General features: G+C 33.3%; 2 protein-coding genes and 1 long non-coding RNA gene across 5 annotated transcripts; all 3 read left to right on the forward strand.

Moving 5' to 3' along the window:
* Window positions 1-315: 315 nt before the first annotated feature.
* Window positions 316-3,441, forward strand: LOC137834702 (uncharacterized). 3 transcript variants are annotated; one of them, XR_011084941.2, is made up of 6 exons: window positions 316-685; window positions 1,029-1,150; window positions 1,587-1,804; window positions 2,101-2,176; window positions 2,334-2,555; window positions 3,242-3,441. It is a non-coding gene; the product is annotated as an uncharacterized LOC137834702 (long non-coding RNA). The 3 variants fall into 3 exon arrangements; XR_011084938.2 differs by lacking the exon at window positions 1,029-1,150; XR_016520791.1 differs by lacking the exons at window positions 1,029-1,150; window positions 1,587-1,804.
* A 10,112-nt stretch (window positions 3,442-13,553) lies between these two features.
* On the forward strand, window positions 13,554-16,607 carry LOC137834691 (WD repeat-containing protein 55). Its single transcript, XM_068642828.2, has 14 exons — window positions 13,554-13,715; window positions 13,812-13,844; window positions 13,924-13,988; window positions 14,079-14,166; window positions 14,254-14,341; window positions 14,592-14,698; window positions 14,786-14,828; window positions 14,925-14,975; window positions 15,235-15,308; window positions 15,458-15,509; window positions 15,604-15,650; window positions 15,765-15,835; window positions 16,066-16,121; window positions 16,280-16,607. The coding sequence occupies exons 1-14, from the start codon at window positions 13,621-13,623 to the stop codon at window positions 16,322-16,324; spliced, it is 915 nt and encodes a 304-aa protein (XP_068498929.1). The 5' UTR covers window positions 13,554-13,620; the 3' UTR covers window positions 16,325-16,607.
* Window positions 16,608-19,492: 2,885 nt separating this feature from the next.
* Window positions 19,493-22,594, forward strand: LOC137834704 (WD repeat-containing protein 55). The gene is made up of 12 exons (XM_090302306.1): window positions 19,493-19,587; window positions 19,678-19,713; window positions 19,792-19,856; window positions 20,160-20,247; window positions 20,327-20,399; window positions 20,751-20,857; window positions 20,946-20,988; window positions 21,085-21,135; window positions 21,503-21,576; window positions 21,704-21,755; window positions 21,852-21,901; window positions 22,003-22,594. Exons 1-12 carry the CDS (start codon window positions 19,493-19,495, stop codon window positions 22,592-22,594), a joined length of 1,326 nt encoding a protein of 441 aa, XP_090158432.1.
* Window positions 22,595-22,703: the final 109 nt, after the last annotated feature.

A 22,703-nucleotide genomic window follows, 5' to 3' on the forward strand; every position in this document is an offset into this window, starting at 1 on the left:
TTTTAATTTTAGTAGGAGTTTATTAATGGAGGTTACTATAACCTCTAGTAAAACACAAATATAGTAGAGGTTTTTCTAAACCCCTAGTAAGACACATATTTACTTGAGGTTTTCTAAACCCCTAGTAAGACATTGAGGTTTTCCAAACCTCTAATAAAGCCAATAATTTTTTAATAAATAAAAATAAAATATTTTAATTTTTTTTTCTTGGCTTCTCTTTTTTTCTCCTTTTTTAACCTAAGATTAGTAAAAACTAGAAAACATAAAAGTGATGTTGAGATAGTTTTTTTAGTTTTAATTAAGTGAGATGGTGTCTTTTCTTTCTAACCTAAGAAACGTCTCCATTCACACTCTCTCTAACCCTAAAAGTTTCTCCATTCACACTCTAAAAGCTTCTCTATTCACATTCTTCTCTAACCATAAACGCTTCCCCTTTCACAATCTTCTCTAACCCTAAACACTTCTTTAATCTCTCATCTTCAACAACAAATTCGAACTTAGTTTAGAATTCTCGTCATTCGTGCTACGCCATTTTGGTTGTGGATGTGGTGTTATGTCTATAACTTCCTCTCAATAATTCATGATTCTTCGCTCCGCAACTCATGGTTCGTCGTAATTCTTCGCTCTACTCATGGTTCGTCGTATTCGTGGCGAGGTTCATACACACATTGGTGCTTCCATCTAGGTATTATTGTCTATTCTATTTGTTTGGATTATTCAATGCAATGCCTGTATTATTACCGTTGTTTCAAATTGGGGATAAACTTGAAATCCAATAAATTGGGGATAATCGAGTTTTACCTCTGTTTTGTATTATGCAATTGCTGTATATTTTGAATCACTGTTCCACTGCTTGTGATGGATTATTATTGGCCTGTTGTGTAGGAAAGAGTTATTTTCTTATATCGTATGTCGTTATTATAATTTTTTTAAATCCAAAGACTAGTTTTTTATGTTTTTAGGAGTCTTTTATAAAGATTACAGTAAAAAACAGGAAAATAAGATTTGGTCATTCACTATTTTCAAAGGATAAGTGCTAAAATGCCCAAGAAATTGAAGCGAAAAGTACTTCACTTTGCAAAATGATTCTAGATTTCTTGCCTCAATGCCAACTTTTGGAGCACTCCTTTTGTATCTCTGCAGATTTAAGGTTATTTTCTTCAATACTTGGGCCTTCATTTTCTTTAATACATAGTTTCTATATAATTGAAATCTGGTCTTCTAACTTTAGTCCATTATTTTTTTAACATCTTTTTCGAGTGATATTCATGGCCTTTCTTTCTCTTTGCTTCATATTTTTCTAATGATGCCAGGATTTCCAAGCTTACATACGTATTCAACATCTCTATTCTCACATTCAGTAGTTTCTCTTATTCTGTACAATCTATGATTTTAATCCTTCTATTATTTTTAGGATACTTTATTGGAACTTGAGTTTCAAGGTGTAAAAAAAAAATCACCATGCTTCAATTGTTAAGTTTTTTTCAGCAGATGTTATTTTAATTCAGTGACAAGTGATTTGATTCCATGAATATATCTCCATATTAAAGAGATCATCTAACATATTAATTTGTACGTTCTCTCAGTTTGCTTCTCTTACAGATAAGAGATAAATCATGTATAAAGCATTTAATGTTCCGAGATCCTATATTTTTGGTACACAAGACCTAAGATTTTATTTGTCATATCTACCGCAACAAGGAACCTTTCACAATACAGGACCTTCATGGGTTTGTGGAGTCGTAGTGATGAGCATCAAAGATGATCACATTGGCTTTCCTGGGTTGTCTCAGTTGGATCCTATGTATGTTAAAAAGTATTTTGTATTTTTTTTTGTTTAAAGACTTACATCCATTAGTTGTGTTGACAAATGGTGTTGGCAGATATTCCTTCATTTTGGTTGTTGTCAACGCAAGTCCAAACACTATAAAAAATTATTTTTTTCTTTTGTCTGCCATTCTTTTGTCTGTCATTCTTTTTTTCTTCATCTTCTTGAATCTTCTTTTTCAGCTATCTTGACACATCTCCTCTTCCTTGCTTTTTATTTAGTAGTTGTCTTGCTTGGATGCTAAATTAATAATGACGTGTTTATACTGACAGAACAACAATCCTACTATAGAGATCTGCATGTCAAGCCCCTTGGCCTTCTCCTTACTTAGATGCTTTTGGTGAGGAGGTAAGTTTACCTTTTGATAGATTTACTAACATACCAAACATTATTCGTTTCTTCTCTGCAACCAAGAAGCTGATAGAACCAAGTAATTTATATGATTATTTATACCAAATGTTAGCTGGTTATAATTTATATATTTTATGTGCTTTGGTTTTTGTAGCCCCCTTCCTGTCTTGAGGCCATTGGAGAGCGATTCAGGTTCAACATTCTCAGATATTATGAACTATCAAAGGTTTGTTTTGAGTTCTGTGTTGCAAATGATAAGGGGGAAGTTTACGGTTCCATCTATAAGTGTGGGGTAGGCCTTATAAATGTTCTAGAAGTGCATAATGTTTTACAAGAGTTGGCCATTGGAGTGAATCAAGCTCTTCTGATACCTCTGGTATGGAACTCATTACTCCCTTTCATTGATATCTTATAATCTTCTATTAGAATAAACCTTGAATAACTGCTCATAACTATCTATTTTAAATTGTCATGATCATAGAAAAGAAAGGGATAAGTTTAGGTTTCAACCAATTATTAGGTTGTTAAAAGGTATATAAACTGGAATCGATTGATACCGAACTAAATTGAATGATATATAATAAAATTAAATTGTTTAGAAAGACACTAAACTAAAATTATTATATTAGTGTAGTCTTTAGAAGCGGAATAGTTTCTAAAAGAACGTTTTGAACTAATTTGGATTATAACTTGAGATTGAAAAATATTATCTAAGATTTCTAATGGTAATAATTCAAAACACTTCAGATGTTTCAAATAAGAAACAATTTAGAGTAACTCAATTTTGTTCAATTCATCAAAACCATGATGTAATTGAGTTTAATTGAATTTTAAAATAGTTCACTTCAGTTCATGCATTTTGCCCAGTTCTACCAATTATACCAACATTTTACTTTTCTTCAAACAGGTGTGTTAACATACTGTTTTTTAGGAATTATATTAGCATATTTGCACCTATTATTTTCATAGTTATAACTTATAGTACTTTCTTACCCATATTTGTATTTCTATCATATCCATACTCATAATCATTTGCAATTTATCATTTTTTTTTGTCTTCAGATGTAGATTCAAATTGTTAAACCAGATTCAGCTGAAAAGGGTAAATCTACTCACAAGGAAACAAAACTGATTCCGAAACAAATGTAGTAAGTCAAGAGTTCTACATTTCATCAACAAAGTTGTCCTTCAGGATCTTACTAGAAGTGTAAAAAAAAATATAACATTTTATTGTTATTTTAATTTTCAATTTTGTCAATCATTTATATTGTGCAGCTCAAATATGGAAGTAATAAAGAAGCACCAGTTAATGGTATTCTAAGGGTTGTGTGATGTGATTCCAATAGCCACACAGAAGAAGAGTCTTGACACTTTGAGGAATCACCTTGAGCTGGAAAATATAGAGGCACTTTCTTAGAAGTTTGATCATGGTTCTAAGTCAAGAACTCACCAATAACAAGTACCAAATCCCAAACTCATTTGGATGAACCAAATATTGTCAAATTGAATCAACAAAGGAATTTAAAAAGAAGAGACCGAACAAAATTGAATTAAAATCAAATGTACCGAACAGAATTAAGAAACAAACAGAATATAGGTGCTGGAAAATTAGAAGAACCGAAACAACAACAACTCAAAACACAAGGCAACATGAACAAATTGAAGAAGAAGAAAGGAAGGAGAAGAGAATGCTCATGAAGATGGAAGAATGGTTGGATGATCACGCCACTAGAAGTATGGATGCTCCTAGATGAGTGTGCAAGCCGCCACTTGAGGAAACCATGGTCCTTCAAGATAAGACTAGAGTAGAAGCTCAAAGCTCTCCAAATGCTCACTCCAATTTTGAGTATAGTTTCTTTAGATAAATTCAAATATGAATTTTACAAGGAAGGCACCTCTATTTATAGCCTAAGGTGCTGAAAAATGAAAGCTAAAACAATTCAAAATTCCTTCCAATTCAAACTAGAACCGGCGCCTATTTGCAAAGCAAGGAAGGTGTGATCCTTTCCTTCACTTTGGCACCCCCTATTCTACTCCTACACCTATCTACTAATACACCCCCCTAAAGCTCCTAACTAAAGCCTAAAAGATGCTATAACAAAAGAGGTTTCTAAGGTTTCCCTCTAAGCACCTTCAACTAAAGACACTACAGAAAGAGAAAATAAATGTCCTCTAGCTCCCAAGGCTTTGAACATGCTTCTTGTAATCCTTTGAGGTGGACTTTGACCTCCATGGGCGTCCTCCATTTGTGCCTCCACCTCTTCTTGAGCTTGATGAGTGGCCTCCATGTTCTCTTGGGCTTGATCTCCATCATACTCCCCGAGTTGGAGAGAATTCGACCACGAATTCTGGAGACCTACAGAAAAAGGAGTTAGATCGCTGACATTAAAAGTATGACTACCTAAGAATGTATCAGGCATATCTAACTCATAAGCATTGTCATTAATCCTCTTGAGGATTTGGAAAGGTCCATCCCCTCGAGGCATTAGTTTGGACTTCCTTTGAGTAGGAAAACGATCCTTCCTCAAGTGAAGCCAAACCCAATCGCCCTCATCAAACAACAATGCTTTTCTCCTTTTATTGGCAAGTTCAGCATACTTGCCAACCTTCTTCTCAATTCTCTTCTTGATGTCTTTATGCAAAGTTTTCACAAAAGAAGCCTTTTCAGCCCCATCTTTGCACAAGACATCTTCAAGAAGGGGAATAGGAAGAAGATCAAGAGGTGTTAGGGGATTAAACCCATAGACCACCTCAAAAGGAGAATGGGAGGTGGTAGAATTTACTACTCGGTTATATGCAAACTCAACATGGGGTAGTAAATTCTCCCACACTCTAGGATTCCCCGAAATAAAGCATCTCAATAGTTGTCCCAAAGTTCTATTCACCACCTCGGTTTGACCATCAGTTTGTGGGTGGCAAGTGGTAGAAATTAAAAGCTTAGTTCCAAGCTTGCCCCACAAGGTCTTCCAAAAGTGACTCAAGAACTTAGGATCTCTATCGGACACTATAGACCTAGGAATCCCATGCAAGCGAACCACTTCTTGGAAGAAGAGGTTTGCAATGTGGCATGCATCATCCACTTTGTGGCAAGGAATAAAGTGAGCCATCTTTGAAAAACGATCCACTACCACAAAAATGGAGTCCTTTCCCTTTGATGTCTTGGGTAAGCCTAAGATGAAATCCATAGATATATCTACCCAAGGCATTGAAGGGATAAGAAGAGGAGTATAAAGACCATGGGGATGCATTTTAGATTTAGCTTTGCGGCAAGCTATGCATTTATCACACAAACTATGAACATGTTTATGCATATGAGGCCAAAAGAAATGTTCATGCAACACATCCAAAGTTTTAGCAACCCCAAAATGTCCCATTAAGCCCCCCTCATGAGCTTCTCTAACAAGAGATAATCTAATAGAGCATTGGGGAACACAAAGACGTTTTCCTTTAAAAAGAAAGCCATCTTGAATAAAAAAATCTTTGTGTCCTCCCTTAAGACACTCTTGATAGAGGAGAGAAAAATCAAGGTCATCATGATAAAGTTCCTTAATGTGATCAAAACCAAGATATTGAGAGGTTAAAAGATTTAGCAAGGTGTATCTTCTAGAAAGAGCATCCGCCACAATATTTATTTTGCCTTGCTTGTGTTTGATCACATAAGGAAATTGCTCAATGAATTCCACCCACTTAGCATGCCTCTTGTTAAGTTTGTTTTGGCTTTTCAAATATTTAAGAGATTCATGATCACTATGTATCACAAACTCTTTGGGAAAAAGATAGTGTTGCCAAGTAAACAAAGCCCTAACAAGTGCATATAATTCCTTATCATAGGTGGAATAGTTGAGATGACTTCCCTTCAATTTCTCACTAAAATAGGCTATGGGGTGGCCCTCTTGAAGGAGAACAACCCCAATACCTATGCTTGAAGCATCACACTCAATCTCAAATGTCTTAGTGAAATTAGGAAGGGCCAAGATGGGAGCATTAGTCAATTTTTCTTTCAAAGTATCAAAAGCATTTTGTTGTGCTTCTCCCCAATGAAAGACCACATCCTTTTTCACTGTCATTGAGTGGTGCGGCAATGGTACCAAAGTTTGGGACAAATCTTCTATAGAAAGAAGCAAGCCCATGAAAACTTCGGACCTCATTCAAAGATTTCGGTGTAGGCCAATTTTGAATGGCCACCACCTTTGTTTTGTCCACATGGACCCCTTTACAACTCACAACAAACCCTAGGAATTCTATATGATCAAGAGCAAACATACATTTAGCAAGGTTAGCATACAAATGTTCCTTCCTAAGGGTTTCCAAAACTTGCCTAACATGCAACCTATGGTCATTCAAAGATAAGCTATAAATGAGAATGTCATCAAAGTAAACCACAACAAACTTACCAATGAAAGGTCTAAGAACATGATGCATGAGGCGCATGAAGGTACTTGGTGCATTAGTTAAACCAAAAGGCATAACTAACCACTCATATAAACCAAAGTTGGTCTTAAAAGCCGTCTTCCATTCATCACCCGGTTTGATACGGATTTGATTGTAGCCGCTTTTAAGATCAATCTTTGAAAATATTTTTGAACCATGTAATTCATCCAACAAATCATCTAGTCTAGGTATGGGATGCCTATACTTAATGGTTATGTTATTGATGGCCCTACAATCCGAACACATTCGCCATGTGCCATCCTTTTTTGGCACTAAGATGATAGGCATAGCACAAGGACTCATGCTATCTTGCACCCACCCTTTTTCAATCAAAGCCTCAACTTGTTGGCGAATTTCCTTGGTTTCACTTGGATTGGTCCTATATGCGGGACGATTTGGTAAAGAAGAGCCCGGTATCAAATCAATTTGGTGCTCAATCCCTCTCAAAGGTGGAAGTCCATTTGGAGGATCTTGAAACACATCTTTGAACTCGTCTACCAAATTTCCCAAGCAATGAGGACTATCAACAAGTGATTCTATGCTAAGAGTTCTAGGGATGGCTAAAAAAAGAGGATGATGAGCCACTATTTCCCTTTCAATGTCACGCCTAGACACAAGGAGTGTAGGCTTAGAACTCTTATCTTTTTTATCTTTTTTATCTTTTTCACTCTCCCTCTTTTTCTTCATGATAACTTGGTCCTCATGGACTTCTCTTGGAGAGAGAGATTTTAAAGTAACCTTGTGACCATGGAATTCAAAAGATAATTTGTTGGTAAAGCCATCATGTAAAACTTTTCTATCAAATTGCCAAGGCCTTCCCAAAAGAACATGAGTGGCTTCCATGGGCACAACATCACATAATACCTCATCTTTGTATTTTCCAATGGAGAAATGGATGAGGACTTGTTTATTAACAATTATTTCTCCTACTTCACTAAGCCATTGTAACTTGTAGGGCTTTGTATGAGAGATAGTAGGCAATCCAAGCTTATCTACTACTCTTGTACTAGCCACATTTGCACAACTACCCCCATCCACTATCAAGGAACAAATGTTGTTTTGAATAAGACATCTTGTATGGAAAATATTTTCCCTTTGACTTTCATCAAAAGGTTGTGAAACTTGTCCAAGAAGTCTTCTCACAACTAACAAGTCCCCTTCAAGTGGACATTCGCTCTCTTCCTCACTAGATGCATGAGAATGCAATGAATGCTTTGAAGAATCCGAATCATGCTCACTAACTACAATGCCCTCATGCATGTACATACTTCGTTTGGAAGGACAATTTGCAGCAATATGACCATAACCCATACATTTAAAGCATTTAGTGTTAGATGTTCTAGTGGGAGACTTAGGTCTAGACGTTGATGGCTTAGATTCCTTGGGTTTGAAAGAAGAATCTTTGGAAGGATGTTTAGAAAAAGAAGTTTTGTTTCTCCAAGACTTGGAGTAGTATCCATTATTGGAAGCATTTTTAAAAGAGTTTTTCTTAGCAAGTTGGGCTTCCACCTTCATTGCAAGATGAACTAAAGAGCCCAATGATGAATACTCTTGTAACTCAACAATGTCTTGGATATCCTTCCTAAGACCACTCACAAACCTAGCAACCATGGCTTCTTCACTTTCTTCTAATTCAATTTTAAGCACAAGCGTCTCAAGCTCCTTATAATATTCATCCACATTTAGCGCGCATATGATCCTTTAAAGAGTTCCAAGAGTCCACGGGAGGACCCTTGTGATAGATAATGTCCTTTACAATTCCATGCCACCATTTCATGGCATAATCACTAAACTCTAGGGTGGCTAGCTTGAGCTTATGCTCATCTTGGATCTCATGGATCTCAAAAATTTGTTCACACTTAGCCTCCCAATCTAAATACACATTTGGATCACTAGAACCATTAAAACAAGGTAGTTTGACCGAAGGAAGCTTGGACTTTGCATCATAATAGAAGCCATTGCCGTAGTGAATTCTTTCCCCATGGTGATGATGTCTTTGTCCATGGACTTGGGGTGGAGGTCTCCTTCTCCTATGCTCATCTTCACGGCCAACATCATTTGAAGAAGCTCTTGAAGATGGTCTATGAGAATGATGTCCATCATGGATAGAAGGAGATGGTCTAGCTTGTTGGACCTCCATCTTTTGCATTTTCTCTTCCAACCGTCTAATTGTTCTTTGAGCTTCATGTAATTCACCAAGAATGGAAGCTTTGGAAGGAGAATTCTGCTTGTAGGATGCATCACTTGAAGATCCAGCCATTTGTAATTAAAAACAGCAAACACACAAAACAGCAAACAAGTTAAAAATTAGCAAAAACAGTGAGCTGTAATGAAACTGCCGAAGTGAACTTAAGGCTGAAAAAGATATCACTCTCAAAGAAATAATGTTCTTGCTCCAATCTGATCTTGAGGCCTTGGAATCCTCAAATGAAATATGTCAAAGCAAGCACACCAATCTTAAGAGCAAACCACCACAAAACCAAAGAAACAATAAAGACAAACAAGAAAAGGTATAAGCAAGGAAAGGTAATTGCAAAAGGAAAATTATATGTAAGACAAACTCAAAGAGTAAGAATGAAAGACAATCAAGAAAATAAAGAACTCAATGAGAAAAGTAGGCACACAAAAGAATACCTAAGGAAAAGCACTAGAGTAGATGAAGAAAACAAAAATATTAGCTACTGGAAATTTTTTTTTTTTAAATGCAAACTGTGTTTGATATTCACTGATTTAACTGGAACGTTGTAGAGCGAACTGGATTATGAAATTTATACCACAGAAACTTCAAGATGTTAACTCAATAATGGCACTGGAATCAATTAAAAACAGTAAGCCAAATGAGAGAAAAAAAATTTTTAAAATCACTGCCAGATTACCGTATTTTTTTCGGCAGGAATGTACACTTTTTTTATTTTATTTATCATTTTTTGTGTACTTCATATTTTTGAATGATTCTTTTTTCTATTCTTTTCTAACACTTTGAATATCTCAAATCCAGAATTTCAGAATTTTACAGTACGTAAATCAGTTGCAATAAGGAAAAATAGTAAGCACTCTTTTCAGAAACAGAGGAATCCTAATAGGAATAAAAAAACAGAATGATGAACTAGCAAAGACATAATAGAAAATGATGTATTGGAACTTGTATAGGTCTAGAATACAAGTATGAACTCAATTCTAAAAAGAAAATGCACAAAGGATCAACATCAATTCAGAAAATTATATGACACCAAAGCAAGAAACAATCAAAACAATAAAAGTACTACTAGAAGTAATGACATATAAGGAATAACATGACTAAGACAAAACTTAACATGATTCAAAAATTAAAAGACACAACACAAATTGTAACAAGTGAAAGGAAGCTTAAGGTAAACTCTAGGAAGGATAATGCCATTCCAAAAGAGCAACCATACTCATAAGAATTATGAGTGCCATAAACCTTTCCACAAACACTTGGAGCAAAAAGAAAAAACAGCAAGAATACTCAATTAAAATTCTAAAACAGAAACTTAAATTGCAAGAAATTAAAAAGAGCTCTTGAAATAAAGTGCACACAACTCAACAATTAAACAAGAAGAACCTAAGACTCATGATACCACATGATGTGATTCCAATAGCCACACAGAACAAGATTCTTGACACTTTGAGGAATTACCTTGAGCTGGAAAATATAGAGGCACTTTCTTAGAAGTTGGATCATGGTTCTAAGTCAAGAACTCACCAATAACAAGTACCAAATCCCAAACTCATTTGGATGAACCAAATATTGTCAAATTGAATCAACAAAGGAATTTAAAAAGAAGAGACCGAACAAAATTGAATTAAAATCAAATGTACCGAACAGAATTAAGAAACAAACAGAATATAGGTGCTGGAAAATTAGAAGAACCGAAACAACAACAACTCAAAACACAAGGCAACATGAACAAATTGAAGAAGAAGAAAGGAAGGAGAAGAGAATGCTCATGAAGATGGAAGAATGGTTGGATGATCACGCCACTAGAAGTATGGATGCTCCTAGATGAGTGTGCAAGCCGCCACTTGAGGAAACCATGGTCCTTCAAGATAAGACTAGAGTAGAAGCTCAAAGCTCTCCAAATGCTCACTCCAATTTTGAGTATAGTTTCTTTAGATAAATTCAAATATGAATTTTACAAGGAAGGCACCTCTATTTATAGCCTAAGGTGTTGAAAAATGAAAGCTAAAACAATTCAAAATTCCTTCCAATTCAAACTAGAACCGGCGCCTATTTGCAAAGCAAGGAAGGTGTGATCCTTTCCTTCACTTTGGCACCCCCTATTCTACTCATACACCTATCTACTAATACACCCCCCTAAAGCTCCTAACTAAAGCCTAAAAGATGCTATAACAAAAGAGGTTTCTAAGGTTTCCCTCTAAGCACCTTCAACTAAAGACACTACAAAAAGAGAAAATAAATGTCCTCTAGCTCCCAAGGCTTTGAACATGCTTCTTGTAATCCTTTGAGGTGGACTTTGACCTCCATGGGCGTCCTCCATTTGTGCCTCCACCTCTTCTTGAGCTAGATGAGTGGCCTCCATGTTCTCTTGGGCTTGATCTCCATCATTGTGTATACTCAGATGCCATTTTAGGCCATAGGCTTAAGTTAGGCCCCACTTTTTTTCAAATATTTCTGTATAATGTATTTATATAGTGTGTAATATATATTTTATTTATGACTGCATATTTCTTATTATAATGAAAAACTAATTATGAATAGTTTGCGTTTTTCATGTAATTAAACAAATTTAATAAATATTAGATACTCTCAAGGAGCATTACTAATTACTAGTTTTATGTATAAATTAATTTTGCTTGCTAATGAATGCAAATTTTGCTATTAGATCATTATTTCAAACTCGATGAATTTGTGGTTAATCCTTCCTAACTAAAGTTGATCTTAATAAAAGTTTTTAAAGCAAAATGGCATAACATTGATTGATAACAAAATCATGTTCTGGTGCAAGGACCCATAGATGGTAGGCTTGATTTGTATGTCGTTTCACAGATTCCCTTATACTTACCACCAATATTTTTCAGCTCACCGGATACTTAATGAATAAGATGAATAAATTATTAAGATATAATTATTTGGTATTAGTACGAAATCGTGTACATTTTCTACATTAATAATTCAATATCTATATTTTTATTATGAAAAAATTATACCTATATAATATTGTGAAATAAAAAAAAGTTGAAGAGTAGTAGTGTTAGGTGGTAGAAGAAGAACATAGGGTATGAGAAAATAATGGGGCTATTTTGGTTTAACATTTTTATTATTTGTCATCTACTTTTTTATATATGCACCTCCTAAAAGTAATGAGGTTTTCAAAACCGCCGAGATTAGTGGGGGTTTTCAAAACCGTCGGGATTAGTGGAGGTTTTCAAAACCGTCGGAAATAGCGGAGGTTTTCAAAACCATCGGGAATTGCGGGGGTTTTCAAAACCGTCGGGAATAGCGGAGGTTTGCAAACCGCCGGTAACGTCTGTGATTAGTTAGCGACGCTGGATCTTCCAGGGGAAAAGCAAACCGCGGGTAACGCACTTAACGGGGGTTAAAACCGCCGGTAACGCCAAATATAACCTCCATTAAAAATAATTTTTTTTGTAGTGACAGAGCTAACCTCACATTTGTGTTTAAAGACTTGTGCAATCATCAATAAAGGTGTTAAATCATTTAGCCCTCAAAATATTATGAGCTTTAGAAGGACCACACACAATATATAAGATTTGTTATAAAAAAAAAAAAACACATTACATGAGAGATCTTTAGTAAATTTGTTTATAGATATCAAGTTTGTGGACACTTTTGGAGGTTTGTGCACACACTTTTGGAACATGAAGCACATTTTTTAGAATTGTAGTTGGATATATATATTTGAACATCTCCTTGACCAACTATAGTTATTATGGTGAAATTTTTTTGCTTCTACGTGGAAAAGAAGTTAGGAAAAGGTGTCATATAATAAGTGACTCCATAGGGTAAAATCAAGTGGTGGGTCAAGATGTATTTGAGACATTAAATCTAAAAAACAATGGTAATTTACTAGAATATTTAAATGAACACATTCATGTGGATTTTTCCAATTTACTAAGGAGAGATTTGTTTCCATTTTCGATTTCAGTCATTACAAATATGTGAATTAAGACACAAAGAGGAAGAGGAAGAATGAATCTAGACAAAAACACACACAATGATGACTATTAAATAAAAATATAAATAGCTTATCTTATTTTGATTAAATAAAAGTATACTACTTAATATATAAACTTAAAAAATTAATTATCTGAATTTAAAATATTATTTAATTATTAAACAACAATTTATATTTTTAGCATTAAATTCATATTGAAGAAATAGAAAGTATGAGGGAGTTGAAATAAAATATATATATATATATATATATTTGAAGAATTAAAGAAGGAGATGATAATATTACAAGAGTAAAAATATGAAGTAATTGTTTTAGTTAATGTAAATTAGTATATTTTAAAATCTGCGTGGACTCCGGTTCATATAGGGTTAGAAGATTATTTAAAACCAAAAAAAAAAGAGTAGAAAATACAAACTTATTTTTTATTAAAAAATAATAAAGTATTAAATTAATTTTTTATATTATTATAAAAAAGTGATAGTATTAATTTCATTATTGACTAAATTATTTTAATTCTGAAATATTAATTTTTTATATTTTCCTCAAAAAAATAAGTTTGGATATATTTTTCACTTGAGTTTAATGTGTTTTTTTTTAGAGAATCATCACCTATTTATAGATCTGGTTAGACTCAAACCATTCGGAAAACATTTAATAATATATAAATAAATTTTATGATGGTAAAATAAGAGTGATTATTGATCTGATCCGTTGTAATTGGATATGTTCATCCCTATGTACTTTGTGAAAGATAGATTCTTAAACTTTCCTTTGTGTACCTCTTCTTGAAAGGGGTGAATCTCAAGTTTCAAGTTTCTGAATAGGTGAAGTATGGAGATAAATTTGGGGAAAATTCCATTTGACGTTGATTTTCATCCGTCAGATAATCTTGTCGCCACGGCTCTAATTAACGGTGACATTCACCTGTATGTTCGTTCATACCTAACCAATTTTTTATTATTTATATTTTTTTTCATTCATGATAATTAATTATTATATTGAAATGGATATATGTGCTGCAGATACCGTTTTGGTCCTGACAGTGTCCCTGTGAGGTATATATTCTGAACCTTTTTGTTTTTGTGTGATTATTGCATGCAATTATTAATATTATTTTATTATTTATTATTTCAGGAAATGGAAGGTTCATGCACACACTGACTCTTGCAGGGCTGCTCGATTCCTTTGTTATGGACTTGGTAATGCAATTTATTTGATTTTGGATGTTGTGTATGATTTTTGATGATGAGTTTGAGTTTAAAATGTTTATTTTTATATTTGTCTTTTAGTGCTCTCCACAGCTTCTGCAGATTGTTCTATACTGGCTACGGATGTGGAGACCGGATCTAAGATTACTCGAATTGATAATGCCCATGAGTGAGTGAGTGAGAAAGTACATTTATTGCAATTTCAATTTCTTGTGATTTGCTTTTGAATTTTTATTTTGTTTTTGTTATCTTATAGATCTTCAGTAAATAGGACTGCAATAAATAGATTGATGAACTTGACAGAGTTTATCTTTGCCTCAGGAGATGATGAGGGTTTTATAAAGGTATTAATAATATTTTACATACATATTCACTCATTTCTATCATATCAAATCCATTTCACCACAATCCCTTTCTCACCATTCCTTATTTCAATACTCTACCATTGATTATTTTATTTCATACATGTATATTTTTAATGCTATTTTGTTTAAAAGTCACCCACTAAAGATATATAGTTGCAATATTGATCTTTTAGGGTTGTTGAAGGTGACTATTAGTATTTTCTCAATATCTTTCTCTTACTTGTTGTAGGTTTGGGATATCAGAACAGGTTCTTGTTGTAAATGTTTTAATGCCCATGATAATTACATTTCAGACATGACTTTTGCATCGGATAGAATGAAAATCTTGACAACAAGGTAGCAAATTCATGTAGCTCACATGTCTCAAAATATCAATGGTATAGTCTAACTTTTTATTTTTCATAAACTTTTTCCTTTTGTTAGTGGAGACGGGACTCTGTCTCTTTGCAATCTTCTAACAAATACAGTAAGTTAAATGTGCTTTTGTTTTCTGGTTCCTTTAAAAGCATTACTTCTCTATTTATTTCATGAATTTTAATCACCCTTCATGATTTTTTTAAAGGTGCAAACTCTAGTCGAATGGTATGAGTTGATGTCTATTGTTTTAATGAAGGTATCAAAGTGAAGGCCCATGAACTTGCAGTGAATTTTTATGCTTTTGTAGGAATTTTTTAAATATTTCTGGAATAAGTGTTACTAAAAAGGTATTTTAATGAATACATTTATGTTTGTATTGTTGCTCTTTGGGAGAATAGTTATGTCTTGCTTTTTAAAGCCTTTTTTTCTTATTTCTATCGTGACTCTTATAATTTGGCTAAATATTCTAAAATATCATATGACTAATGTTTACATCTTTTTCCTGGGGTGACTAGAATGGTGAGACATTTGTGTGCGGATCACGACGTGGAATCAGTTTGTATTCATGGAATTGCTTCAAAGATATTAGGTATATGATGTGGAATGTGTCAGAATTAGATTATCAAAATGTTGTTTTTGGAGGAGAGGCTGAGTGACATTAGTTTGATGTTTTCCTTAGCTTGAATTTCTTGTTATACATCTCCAACTAATGTTATAACTAATTGGTTTCAATTCCAGTGATGGTCGTATCTTCGTGAACACGACTGAACCTATTAATGCAATGTTGAAGGTGAATCACCAACATAACACAGATATTTCAGCTTCAGAGATTTTTTGTATCATTCTAAAGTTTTGTAATAAACTTTCTTTGATCTTATTTTTAGCTTGATGAAGATAGAATTATTACAGGATCAGAGAATGGGATTATCAAGTGAGTCTTTTGTTGTTGGAGAGCATTATACATCTTCTAAGAATTTTGCTTTAATCTATCTTTTATTTATTGTGTTCTTTGTTTCATTTATATTGGTGTTTTTTTTTTTTTCAGTTTGATCGGGATATTTCCCGACTTCATCCACCCAATAGCTGAACACTCAGGGTATCTTGTTGAGTGTCTTGGTAACATATAGTCTCTTCCACTCTTAGCATTTAATGTGATTTGTTCAGCTTGCATATGAAAAATATTGTTTTTTGTCCTTAGCATGGATTCGATAATTTTTGTTATGAGGTGATTTTGGGACTTCATCCATGATTTGTGTGTTTTCTCTCTCATTCTTTCGTGCTTGAGCATATGTTTTCATATTCCTAACTTGTTATAAGCTTCACTTAGATTTTTTGTGATATTGTAGCATTCTCTCATGATAGAAAGTTCCTTGGAAGCATCGCATATGATAAAAAGTTAAAGGTACTCCTTTGTTCCACTTTCTTAAGATTTATTGGAACCTTTTCCTCTTTTCATGTTTATACTAGGTTGTCATTATCGTGATTGTCGTAAACTCATCATTTGTTTTCTCCGACTTCATCACATTTTAATGAAGAAACCTCGATTATCCTTTTGTGCAGCTATGGGATTTGGATAGTATACTACCAGATACAAGAAACATATAACAACAACAACGATGTACACCTATGGGATTTGGATAGCATACTACAAGATACAAGAAACACACAACAATGATGAAATGGAACATTTTTTAATGTGTTGAGACGATCCTACTTTACAACGTGTTACATTTGGTTAATTTCCAAAGAGATCTATGTTTGTTCATATTTTTTTTTGCATTATTTTGCATCATAATGTTTGAACCTACCTACTTATATGTTTATTGTTAATCATTGTATTGTATACTTATATATGTTAATTCTACCTGGATTCTATACATTGATATGCATATGTGTTAATTTATTGATGAGTAATGTAATTACACATATTGATGATGATTGCAGTATTGCACATATTGATTACTATCAGATATAAGAAAAACACAATGATGTGCAATTATGAGACGATCCAAAAGATGAAATAGTAGAAATTGCTTGGACGATGTTGTGGTTTCAAGGAATTTAAATTAAATAGTAAATAGATTAATTCCTATGTTGGAATTGAGTTATTAATGCTATGGCCTTACAAAAAGTTCAAAGATTAAAGCAAATAAATGTGTTTTTAAATCTAATTGTTAAATAAACTTCTTCAGTAAAGGATTGTGAATTAAATGAAGCTTGAAATGATAAATAAAGAATCAAACTTTCCTTCTTCTTTTTTTTGGGTAATTTCTCAGCAATAGCTACCTGAATGGAAACAAGCAACCTTCGGAAAAAAGAAAGTAAGTGATCATATAAAGAATTGGCAGTTTCTTCCTGCACCCCTACGTTTTTCTTCCTGCACCCCATAATGTAATGCAAAGACAAAAATATCCCTATTATTTTTAAAAAATTTCAAAATACACATAAGACCCACACTACTCTTTCTTCTTCCGGACAATGCAATTCGGTAATTTTACAGAATAAGAAATCCGCATTTATTTTTTTGCATTCCGGATTGGTGAATCTGGTAATCTTCTGGATTGGTGAATCCGGTAATCTTCCGGATTGGTGAATCCGGTAATCTTCTGGATTGGTGAATCCAGTAATCTTCCGGATCCATCAATCCGTAACAAAAATTAGACTTCCGGATTCAGCAATCCGAAAATCAACAAGTTGCTTTCGAAACACCCTTTATTTGAAAAAGAACACGAATCACTCCCGGATTGATGAATCTGTAGCACACTCCCGGATTGATGAATCCGGTAACCTAAAAAACTCTAATTTTTTTAAATAAAAGGAAGAAGAAGCCTAAAGAATTTGGCGAAAATCATACTTATGTGTTGCTACTCAAAAACTAAGTTGTAATATAGTATTTAGGACTTTCATAGCATTCTAAGTGAGAAAATTTCCAATCTTTAAGCTTGAGAGATAATTACTCACTCTTAATGTATTTTATAAAAATTAGACTCTAGCAAATGAAGATATTTTAATAGAATGTATCATGTGCAAGATTTTTTATAGTTTTGATAACATTTTTAGATGGGTTTGGTAAAACATGCCAATTGTATTCATTAATTTTAATATTTTGTTCATAAAGAAAAGTAGTTAGCCTTGGAAATCTCCAACTCGTTTATATTATTCACTGCTAACACTGATATACTTTGTTTTTTTTTTTTAATCTTAATTATTATTATCACTTTAGAAGAATTACAAGTGACACGAGTGAAGCTGATAATGGATAGCGTATAGTGATAGTAAACGAGATTTTTTATTACTAACTTATGAATCATATTGTATTAAAGGAACTGCTTTCAAAAAAGATAAATCACAGTTCATTCTGTTTTGAAAAAAAAAAACAGTTTCTAACACTTTAAACATGTCAATTGACGAAATTAGTAGTGTATGTGTATATCTGCAAATATCACAATTATGTCGTATTATGTAAGACAAGACATTATTCTTTATTTTTTATTAGTTTTAGTACCGGTCGGGACCGGACGAGCCAGTTTCGACCGAGAAACCGACAGCCTAAGTCAAATAATATTTACAGCGTAATAAATAGCAGTTACAAAAACATAATGATTAAAACTGATCAAACTGAAAGATGCACTTCCCTGACGTTAAGGAGCCACTACACGTCAGTTGCCGACTGATATTCAGCCCATAAAGGTAAAAGTCCACTGACCAATACTATAAATAGAACTCTCTTGAAGAAAGAGTAAGGTACGTTCTCATATCCTACCAGAATACACATGAATCATAACGCTGACTTGAACGTCGGGGTGCAATCGCAGATATCTCAACCAACGGAGCATCAATAACGAATGAAGAGAACTTGAAGAAACTCAAGGATCACCGACAGATCAACAATTGTGTTACCTGTCAAAGCACTACGTCTCATCCCCAACACAAGTATAATTAGCGCCCATCGTGGAGCCGAAGTAGTAGTTTTGACCTTCTGCAGCAAGTCAATACACCATGGTATCAACAAGGAATAATTGCTAGTATTATGTGCTTTAAATATTATTATTTTAAAAAGAAATTTTTATATAGGAAAACAGGTGTTTTTTTTCCTATACAAGATTTTAATATTTGCATTATTTAGCTATTTTTGAAGATGTAATTTCACGAAGCTTAAAAACATGTTTAGTAAAAGAAAACTAATATCCAATTTATATTAATTTATAGTCCAAACTCATATCATGTTGAATATAATAAGATTAGAAATTCTAAGTATCTATTTTATTCTAATTTTATCATAAGCATTAAGATAATTTTATCATACTCATGAGCATCTAGTAGAAAGTGGATGATTTTAATTCTAGTTTATGTATCTAATGCAAATTTAGGCAGAATCAGGGGTAAAACAAGTAGCAGGTAATTGGAAGGGTAAGAACATTGTAAATATTTATAACCCAAATTCGTACAATTTTTTAATGAATTATTTTTAATGGTGAGATAGATATGTATTATCATTTATGTATTAATGTATAAAAATACACTAAAAGAGAAGAAATATAATAGGGAAAATATACCAAAAAAATATTGACATAAAATACATTTTCCAGTTTTCATAGATATATCGATCTAAAAGCTCTTCCCTTATCAATTCTTTTCACAAAATCTGTCATCTGGATCTTCTTGAAAGAGGTAACTAAAGCTGAATTTTTGTTTTGTTTTTTCTTTAAACAATCTCAAATTTCACGTTTCTGAGATCCTATAATCTACTTTGCATTGGTAAATAGGTGAAGTATGAAGATGATTTTGGGAAAAGTTCCGTTTGACATTGATTTTCATCCGTCAAATAATCTTTTCGCCACGGCTTTAATTAACGGTGACCTTCACCTGTATGTTCATACCTACCCTTTTTTTTATTATTATTTTTTTTTGCATTCATATAATTAATTATTACATTGAATTGGATATATGTGGTGCAGATACCGTTTTAGTCTTGATGATAGTGTCCCTGTGAGGTATAAATTCTGAACTTTTTGTTTTTGTGTGATTGTTGCATGCAATTATTAATATTATTTTATTATTTATTCTTTCAGACAATTGGAAGTTCATGCACACGCCGACTCTAAGAGGGCTGCTCGATTCATCGATTGTGAACGTGGTAATGCAATTTATTTGATTTTGGATGTTGTGTATGATTTTTGATGATTTTTTTTTTATCAGCAATGAATAAATAAAATTAAAAGGGATACTTCAAGGTTATCCTAACCTATATACAGAATCAGAAGTGGACTTCCTGTATCATCCACAAAAGAAACTCTTCTTTATGATTGGGGCAGAACAATCATAAAGTGAGAAAAACATACCCAAAAATATAACTAACAAGTTAGCTCAAAACCATAAAGGGATGATTTTTGATGATGAGTTTGAGTTTAAAATGTTTATTGTTATATCTGTCTTTTAGTGCTCTTCACGGCTTCTTCAGATTGTTCTGTACTGGCTACTGATGTGGAGACCAGGTCTACAATCACTCATATTGATAATGTTCATGAGTGAGTAGATTTACTGCAATTACACACTTCTTGGGATTTGGTTTAGAATAATTTTTATTTGGTTTTTGTTCTCATATAGGGCTACAGTAAATAGATTGATAAACTTGACCCAGTCTACAGTTGTTTCACCAGATGATGTGGGTTTTATAAAGGTATATGAATTTTTGTGAGAATTCCTATGCATTAATAATATTTTACATAGATATTCGGTCATTTCTATCATTTCTGTGATATTGGATGGTAGCAATAATTGATAAATCTTATGATTACAGAAGTGAACAAGTTTAACTTCATGTAACAGAAGTAGAAAAGCAAAACAAAGTTTTATTAATTAGTATTATTGACACGTCTAAACCCTAAACCCTAAACTCTGAACCCTGAACCCTAAACCGATCTTATACACAAGAGACAAGAGGTACAAAGAAAAAACGTACAAGAAGATTAAAGTTAACAAGGTCTATGTCTTTCTCTTACTTTTGTCTCTTTTCTCTTACTTTGTGTAGATTTGGGATATCAGAAAACGCTCTTGTTACAATTATTTTAATGCCCATGAAAATTACATTTCAGACATGACTTTTGCATCGGATGCAATGAAACTGTTGACAACAAGGTAGCAAATTCATATAGCTCATCTGCCTCAAAATATCAATAGAGTTAGTCTAAATTTTTATTTTCCATCAATTTTTTTCTTTTGTTAGTGAAGACAAGACTCTCTCTGTTTGCAATCTTCGAACAAATTCAGTAAGTTGAATGTGTTTTTGTTTTTTGGTTCCTTTTAAAGGATTACTTCTCTATTTATTTCATGAATTTTAACTGCTCTTCATAACTTTTTTAAAGGTGCAATCTCGATCTGAAATGTCTGGGTTGTTGTCTGTTGTTTTAATGAAGGTATCAAAGTCAAGACCCATGAACTTGCAGTGAATTTTTATACTTTTGTAAGAATTTTTTAAATATTTCTGGAATAAGTGTTATTAAAAAAGTATTTTAATGAATACATTTTATATGCTTGTATTCTTGTTTACTAGGAGAATAGTTTTGTCTTGCTTTTGAAAGCATTTTTTTCTTGTTTCTATCCTCACTTTTATAATTTGGCTAAATATCTTGAAGAAATTTAATTGTTATCAATTTATAATGTTAGTACAGCATATCCAACATGTTCGTATTCAATGTCTTTATTTGTATTGAATGTGTTTGACACTCAAATTCTAAAATGATCACATGACTGATGTTTACATCTTTTGACTGGGGTGACCAGAATGGTAGGAAATTTGTGTGCAGATTACAAAATGGAATCATTCTGTATTCATGGGGATGCTTCAAGAATTTTAGGTACATGACGTGGAATGTATCAGAATTAGATGATTAAAATGTTGTTTTTGGAGGAGAAGCTGAGTGACATTAGTTGGATTGTTATTCATCTTCAATTAATATTCTAACTAATTGGTTTCAATTGCAGTGACGCTGGTCTCTCCATGTACATGAACAACTCTATTGATACAATGTTGAAGGTGAATCAACAACATAACTTAGTTATTTCAGCTTCAGTATATTTTTATTTATCATTCTAAGATTTTGTAATAAACTTTCTTTGATCTTATTTTTAGCTTGATGAAAATATAATTATTACTGGAGGATCAGATAATGGGATTATCAAGTGAGTCTTTTGTTGTTGGAGTGAGCATTATACCTCTTCTTTGAATTTTACTTAAATTTTGTTTCTGTTTCATTTATATTGGTGTTATTTTATTTTTCCAGTTTGGTAGTCATCCAACCAATAGTTGACTCACAGTCACAGTCTGCTTCTGCTGGTTCCGTCGATTCTGATTCTGCTTCCGATCCCGTCCCAAGTTTTGGTTCCGCAGCTAACAATGAAGCTAACAAGGATAAAGAGAGTTCAAGGATGTTGTCGAACATTAGTAAAAGGGTGATTAATAGAAGGATTTTAACGGAGTCAATATACAAAGCTAAAAGAGGTAACAAAGATAAATCAGCTATGAAAGATATATCGGCTTCGGTTCTCGTTTTGGCCTCGGCTCTGGCTTCGGCTCTTACTTCGGCTCTCGTCTCTTCTACTCTCACCTCGGCTCTCACCTCGGCTCTTACCTCGTCTCTTGCCTCATCTCTCGCATCGGCTCTCACCTCGGCTCTGGCTTCGACTCGCACCATTCCCGCTTCGGCTCCCGATCTGGCTTCATGGATGTTGCAGAGAATTAATGAAAGGAGGGTTGATAAATGTAAAAGGGTGATGAATAGAAGGGTTTTAGTAGAGGCAATTGATAAAGCTATCAAAGCTAACTATAAAGCTAACAAAGATAAAGAGACTTCGTCATCGTCGTCTCAGAAATAGCTTAGCAGAGAAAAGAGATCCTCTTGAAAATAAGGATTTTTTTCTTTCTACAAGACATTTGATCTCGCATGATAAAGTTTTTATTACAAAACATTTATTAAATAAATTT

Source organism: Phaseolus vulgaris, chromosome 5 (assembly GCF_051622355.1).
Source record: "Phaseolus vulgaris cultivar YP4 chromosome 5, ASM5162235v1, whole genome shotgun sequence".
Lineage (NCBI taxonomy): Eukaryota > Viridiplantae > Streptophyta > Magnoliopsida > Fabales > Fabaceae > Phaseolus > Phaseolus vulgaris.